Source organism: Pipistrellus kuhlii, unplaced genomic scaffold, assembly GCF_014108245.1.
Source record: "Pipistrellus kuhlii isolate mPipKuh1 unplaced genomic scaffold, mPipKuh1.p scaffold_m20_p_9, whole genome shotgun sequence".
Taxonomy (NCBI): Eukaryota; Metazoa; Chordata; class Mammalia; order Chiroptera; family Vespertilionidae; genus Pipistrellus; species Pipistrellus kuhlii.
In genome coordinates this window covers 10952308-10959869 of record NW_023425595.1, presented here as the reverse complement: position 1 = coordinate 10959869, position 7562 = coordinate 10952308, and the positions used below count along the sequence as shown (strand labels likewise).

Below are 7562 nucleotides of genomic sequence, written 5' to 3'. Positions count from 1 at the left end.
TTCCTAAACTCTATAAAATGAAAGCCATTACATCAGTTTCCCTTCCCAGTCAGGCTGCAAAAGTTGAGTATCTGAGAAAGTTAAGAAAACTATCATTTACAGTAGTCACCATTCTTTATCGGATGATTTTAATTAAATCAAATGCTGATATTAACTAAAGGGAAACTGAAGTCAGAGTTTGCTAAGTATTGATGATGAAATTGTCTCTGTGGGTCTTATTACAAAACTTTGTGTTGCAAACAAAATTCCCTACTGTAATTGGTAAAAGTGGGTTTACTTGCTAATCAGTTTCAAGGGGGCTTATTAAAATGACATTTCTCAGTTTCATCATGGGGACATATTAACTGAAACCAATTTCAGCAGACAAAGTTTTCAACTTAAGATTAATGAATTTGCAGTTTAGTTTGAGTATATTGAGATAATTATCCGATTCCTCAGGGATGGCTGTTTCCACTGCTTCGAAGCAACTTCCTTTGGGAGACAAGTTAGTATAGTGTGAAGAGAAAAAGTTTTGAAGCCAGATCTAGGTTTGTACTCTGGCTCTTCTACCATCCACCCATGTCTTCCTTGGGAAGTCATAAACTCTGAGCCCCAATTAATAAATAAAAATACTACGTACAGCCCAGGACAACTTTGAGTAAATCTATAATAGATATTACATCATTTTGCAAACTAAAAATTGATGATACTGTAATAATTATGAATAGAATGATAATGAAAATAATAATAATAACAGTAACTCAAATTTATTGGGTGATTATTATGTGCCAGGCATGGTACTAAAAAGGTCTATGTACCTAAGATCATTATTCTTTACAAAACACTGTGGTGTAAAATACTTGTTCTCACTTTTTATATGAGAGGCTCAGAGAATTTAAATAATTTGCCTCAAGTCACACCTGATAAATGTGCTAGCTAGAATAGAGATTCAAGGAGAATATATATGTAAGAAATTAAGTATATGTATTTGAATACAAGAAATGATACTGAGATTGGAGGGATGAGGCAGAGATTCAAGAAAAATGACAATATCTAAAATGTAAAATAGATACAAAACTTGGAAGTGAATATAAAAAGCTTAAGGATGAATATTATTATTTGACTCACATAGCAGAAAGGATAGTAGTAATATTCACCAAGATAAAGCACAAAGGATGAACATCAGATTTGAGAATATAGTCTTTGGCATGCAGAAACTAAGGCACTTAAGACATCCAACTTAAATCAATTATATACATTTGGATATAAAAGTCAAGTTTTAAGGAGATGTCTAAGATATAAAAATAAATTTGAGTTTTCTTGATAACTGATGTTGTGATCATGAAAAAGAGTTTAATAAAGAAGTAACTAGAAGAAATAACAGCAGTAAAGTAGAGGCAAAAAGTGAAATCAGTGTGGTATGAGAAAAACAAAGAAAATGTGATCTCTACCAAAATCCCAATGACATTTTTTACAATCTTAAAATTCACATGGAATCACGAAAGATCCCAAATGGCTAAAGAAATCTTGAGAAAGAATAAAGCTCAAGGCATCAAAATTCTTCATTTCAAAGTATATTATAAAGGTTTAGCAATTAAAACTGTATAGTATTGGCATAAAAACTGACATAATGATCAATAAAACAGAATAGAACACCCAGAAGTCAACCCATAAATATATAGTCAAGTGATTTTAGACAAGGATGTCTAGATAAATAATAAGAAAGGGATAGTATTTTTAACACATGGTCCTGGGAAAACTGGATATCCACATGCAAAAGAATGAAATTGAATCCTTATCTAATACCATATGCAAAAATCAACTCAAAGTGAATTAAATGTAAATCTTGGAACTGTACCCTGGAAAAGTATACAGAGGGAAATCATGGTTTTGGATTTGGCACTTATTTCTCGGATATAGTACCAGAAATGAAAGCAAGTTAGATATGTAGAACTACATTAAACTACAAAGCTTCTGCATGCAAAAGAAACTATCAACCGAGTGAAAGATAACCTACAGAATGGAAAAATAGATTTTTAAACTATACATTTGATACATGGTTAACATCCAATATACTAGTATATGAGACTCCTATAATGGAGCAATTAAAGAACCCCTGTAAACAATTAAAGACATTTCTCCAAAGACTGGAAAGGGCAATTAGTCATATGAAAATATGGTCAATAGCACTAATATGAGGAAAATGAAAGTCAAAACCACAGTGAAATATCTCCTTATTCAGTTAATGTGGCTGCTATTAAAAAATGCTAAATGATGGTGAGGATGTGGAGAAATTTAAATTCTTATACAGTGCCAGTAGGATTATTAAGTTGGCACAGCCAGTATGGAAAACAGTATGGAACAGTTCTCAAAACATTAAAAATAGAACAATCATATTATTCATCATTTTACTTTCCACTTCTGAATATATATCCAAAGAATTGAAATCAGGATCTGAAAGATATATGCACTACCATGTTCATTTCATCATTATTCACAACTTAAATGTCTATGGATAGGTGACACAGAGTAGAATGGTGGCTGCCAGTACTGGTGTAGGGTAAAGTGAGAGTTGTTCAATGGACAAAAAGAATTAGTTATACAAGATGAATTAGATCTAGAGATCTACTATACAACATGTTGTCAATAGTTAACAATACCTTATTGTGTACCTAACATTTTGTTAAGAGAATATATCTCATGCTAAAGGTTCTTATCACCATTAAAAAACAACAACAAAGAAAATGTAATAGCACAACAGGGGAGACAATGTGCATTTCCAAATTTCAGAGGAAATATAAAATAAAATAAAAATATATATATATATTTGTATTGATATTGACAGGAAGGGAGAGGAAGAGAAAGGCAGAAGCATCAGTGATGAGATAGAATCATCAGTTGGCTGCCTCCTGCATGACCCTCTCTGGGGACTGAGCCTGCAACCCAGGCATGTGCCCCGATTAGGAATCAAACTGTGACTTCCTAGTTCATCTGTCAATGCTCAACTACTGAACCACACCAGCTTGGCTAAAATTTTTTAAATTATCATTGCATTTATCAACAGTGTAATAGCCAGACAAACTATACCGAACTGGAGGGAAAAGCAGGATTGGAAAGAGCAAAAGATTGTGAAATATTGGAAGCAGTAGACAATTTTTAAAAAATGTTGGTTACCTCTATGAATTTTATTCAATACACATATATCTAGAGACATATAACATATGTGCTATATGTTATATTTTAAAATGGTTTTCTAGTCTGAAATTTAATGAGAAATTAAATTTTAGCATTGATAAACACACGGTTCATTTTTTATATAGTTCACCCAAAAAGAGTCTAAAATTATGGTAGAAGCATTATTATTTTTCAGGTAGTTTTTTGGAGTACCTTGGTTCTATTTATGTTTCTGATTTAGCTTACTTTTAAAGGCAAATGTATATCTTTTGAAGACTTAAAACTTTACCATGGAGTTTATAAAGTTCTTCACATCTACTAATTCATTCAATATTCACAAAAAAACATAGAAGATGCACCATCTTTACTTGATTTTATAGTTGAGGAAATTGAGGCCTTCACAGAGTGTGGGTGTTGCCATAAGTAAGTTGCTCAGGATTTAAGTGCTAATCTTATTCCCTCACAAAACTTGAGTTCTTATTTACAGGAATGTGACCTTTTTTAAAAAAAAAATGTTGTTTTCATTAGTATAGTCTAGCTTTGCCTTCATGAAAATAGTCTTATTGATATCCTTGAAGTATGGTTCCTTCACAAATACAGATATAATAATTAAAAGATGTTTTTTTAAATCCTCAGAATAATTTGTGTAGCTCATCAAACTTTGAGAAAAACAGGAAAGAAAACATTACAGCTTTCAGATATCTCTAGAGGTTCAAATTTAGACCCAAAGGAAGCCAGGAACTAATATATCACCCAAACAACTACAGAATGAGCTCACAGGGAGCCAGAATTATGGCGAGGCAGGTGAGTCCAAGCAGTTTGCCTGCGAAGTTTGCACACTGAATGAATTGCCATCCTTCCACCCTATATTAGCTGAGCTGTGGTATTAAATGGAATCAGTCTGCTTTAGAGATAATACCACTAATATCTTAACTGCATTTTCAGTCTCATACTCTCTGCTTTTTAGTACTTTATAAAGGATAGCTATTTGTACTTTTACTACTTCATCAATCTTCAGTTCTTTCAATTTCTGATGAACTGTTTTAGCTTATAGACCATAAAGTACTTCATCTATATAAGTGGGAATGGGATATAGGAAAATGAATAAGTTATACTAGGTTATTTTTATATATTTTAAAGCTGTGAAGCATGTACAAAATTGAAACACAAGGAAATAATCTATTTTCATTTATGAATTACACATTTTGTGCTGCCATATTTATATATGCATAAAAAAGATACTGGCAAAAAAAAAAAAACGGGCTTAAGTATTAGTGTTAGTTGCCTCAAGATATTTTTTATCAGATAATATTTAACTTTTAATCTACAATCTACCTTACTTTCTAAACTCACAAAGCAAAATAAAGAGGTGTTAAGAAGACTATTTTGAGAGTAAAACATTCCTCTATCTGGGGCAAGTATTGTGTGTCATTAGAGAGCTAAGGTGGACCTTTTGCCCGCAAGATGACATGATTCAAGGTGAGAAAATATCAGTGATCACTTTTCCCCAACACTGGAAGGGGCCATGAAAAGTGTCAGTTTTATTCTTCAACTTGCATCAAAATCTGCCAGAATAGATGGCTGAAGTGAACATCACTCATGTTACTAAATTTATTCTCAAGGGAATTACAGACCGGCCAGAGCTTCAGGCCCCATGCTTTGTGGTGTTTTTAGTCATCTATCTGGTCACAGTGCTGGGAAACCTTGGACTGATAACCTTAATCAGGATTGATGCTCGACTCCACACACCTATGTATTATTTTCTCAGTCACTTGGCCTTTGTTGACCTTTGTTACTCCTCTGCTATCACGCCGAAGATGATGGTGAACTTCGTTGTGGAACATAACACTATTCCTTTTCATGCCTGCGCAATACAACTGGGCTGTTTTCTCACCTTCATGATCACCGAGTGTTTCCTTCTAGCTTCCATGGCCTATGATCGCTATGTAGCCATCTGCAGTCCCCTGCACTATTCAACTGTGATGTCCAAAAGAGTCTGTGTTCAACTGGTGGCAGTTCCATACATATACAGCTTTCTGGTTGCTCTGTTCCATACCATTATCACCTTCAGGCTAACTTACTGTGGCCCCAATGTCATTAACCATTTCTACTGTGATGACATCCCCCTCTTGGCTCTGTCTTGCTCAGACACACACGTGAAGGAGATTCTGATCTTTGCCTTTGCTGGCTTTGACATGATCTGTTCTTCTTCCATTGTCCTCACCTCCTACATCTTTATTGTAGTCGCCATCCTAAGGATCCACTCTACCCAGGGTCGACGCAAGGCTGTTTCTACCTGTGGTTCCCACATGGTGGCTGTTACTATTTTCTATGGCACCCTCATCTTTATGTACCTGCAGCCTAAATCAAACCACTCCCTGGACACAGACAAAATGGCTTCTGTATTTTACACAGTGGTGATCCCCATGTTGAACCCCCTCATCTACAGTCTAAGGAACAAAGAGGTGAAAGATGCCTCCAAAAAAGTCTTGGAGAAAGGTCGTGAAACCTTAAAGACATTAAAATTAAGGAAATAATACTACCAAATGCTTTACTAAGTACAAAAAGGGAAATAAGTCAAGCTTTCTTTGCTGATATTTCATGGAATTCTTTTCCAATCAACTGAAAATGGGACTATTTATTACTTCAACAGACCTTGACATTGTGTGTAAGGACCCGGGCCAGTCCTGGAGTGTCAGTATGAGTCAGAGGACCACTCAGCCTTTAGAGACCACTGAAATTGTCTTCAAACACAAGCACACTAGCAAGGACACATACATGGGTCCCAAGGAAAGGCAGTGGCCTCCTTTTGAATGGTTCTGGGACCAAGACTCCCTCAGTTTGTATTCTATCTCCTTCCTTTATTATCTGTGCAACCTTGGACAATTGGCCTGAACTCTGTGACCCTCTTCCCAATTTTAGAAAATAATAGGACCCTACTCATTGGCTTCTTTTGAAGACTAAATAAGTTAATATTTATAAGATGCTTAGAAAAATATCCTATGTTAATAAGTGCTAAATAAATGTTTGTTATATAAATATGTGCTACATGTAATTAAAAATTAATTTATTGAGTACTGAAAAACTCATTGTTTTTTATTTTATTTTATTTTATCTTTTAAAGTATTACATATAGTAGTACATATATCTCCTTTTTTCTCCATTGACCTACCCCCAGCTTCCCCTACCCCCTGTCACATGCCCTCATAGGTTTCTACCACTTATCAGGCACTTAATCAAGTAGTCTTACTTAAAAAAATTAAACAAACCTAGAAGTGTGTAAGGTTTCAGCTCTGGGCCTTGATGATTTATAAATTACCTAAGGTCACACAACTAGTTATATGAAAATTCTAAGTGCAAATTCGACTACCTGAATTTGTTTTCCTAACACTATGGGTATAAGGATAAGGTATATTATAATATAGATTATTTAGATTTAAATCTTACAATCAATATTAGATTTTAAAATATAATTTGAAGAACATGGTTTATAATAAATTATACTTTCAAGTGAATAAATTCAATGTATTTGCATTTTTGTTCTAATAGAAATAATTCTAGGAGCCTGCTATTTATTCAGTTATCCTTATAGGATCATGACATGAAATTTAAAAGTCAATGATTTGATGTACTTTTATTTTGACATTTCATAAAAATAATTATATTAGTGATTTAGTATTTTTCTATTATTTTACCTTTGTAGAAGGAGATAGTGAGAGTTGCAATCATTGGATAGAGAGCTGTTTGAGGTTTGTGTCCTGATATGGAATCAAGAGATAGATTAAAAAAAAAAGGAAATGGATTCATCATTGGCAGTGTTCAAGATTAGTGAAGAACATGACAGTTTTCAGAAAGATGGCCCCAAATTTGAGGTTTGCTCCTCCTGGTTCTGTGGCATATAAAGCTACAATTACTTGTAAAATAAGGAAAATGCTCACCTCACAACTGGTGTATAAATATTTAGGTAGAACTATTGAAGTATATGTAAGGACAAAGGCACAATCAACCGAATATAGGGTTGGTGAATATAAGCTTTATTATCATTATTGTCAATGACATAGATCATCTTAAGGACATTTTTTTCTGTAAATAAAAGGGTTGGATTTTTTGTACCTAATCTGTGGTCTACTTTGCATAGAAATCCTAGCACTTATTCTTGCATATTGATACTAATAGCCTCAGACTTTATATTATATTTTCTTTGATTTAGTTTCTCTTCAATTCTTGTCAGTTTGTTGACTGACGACTGAATTGCTACTAAAAGAACAGGACCCTTTCTGTATAACTTGTTTTTAAATATTTTATTTGAATAAAAGACCAGAACCCAAGCATGCTGGAAGAGGCTAATGGGGGGAAAGGAAGACCTATGTAATATTTTTAACAATAAAGATTAAAAAAAAAAAAAGACT

The 7562-nt window shown here is 33.7% G+C and overlaps 1 protein-coding gene across 1 annotated transcript; it reads left to right on the top strand.

The window, feature by feature from the left end:
- The first annotated feature begins 4730 nt into the window (after window positions 1-4730).
- LOC118713106 (olfactory receptor 1038) lies at window positions 4731-5705 on the top strand. The gene has a single exon (XM_036427469.2). The coding sequence runs from the start codon at window positions 4731-4733 to the stop codon at window positions 5688-5690; it is 960 nt and encodes a 319-aa protein (XP_036283362.1). The 3' UTR covers window positions 5691-5705.
- The last annotated feature ends 1857 nt before the right edge of the window (window positions 5706-7562 follow it).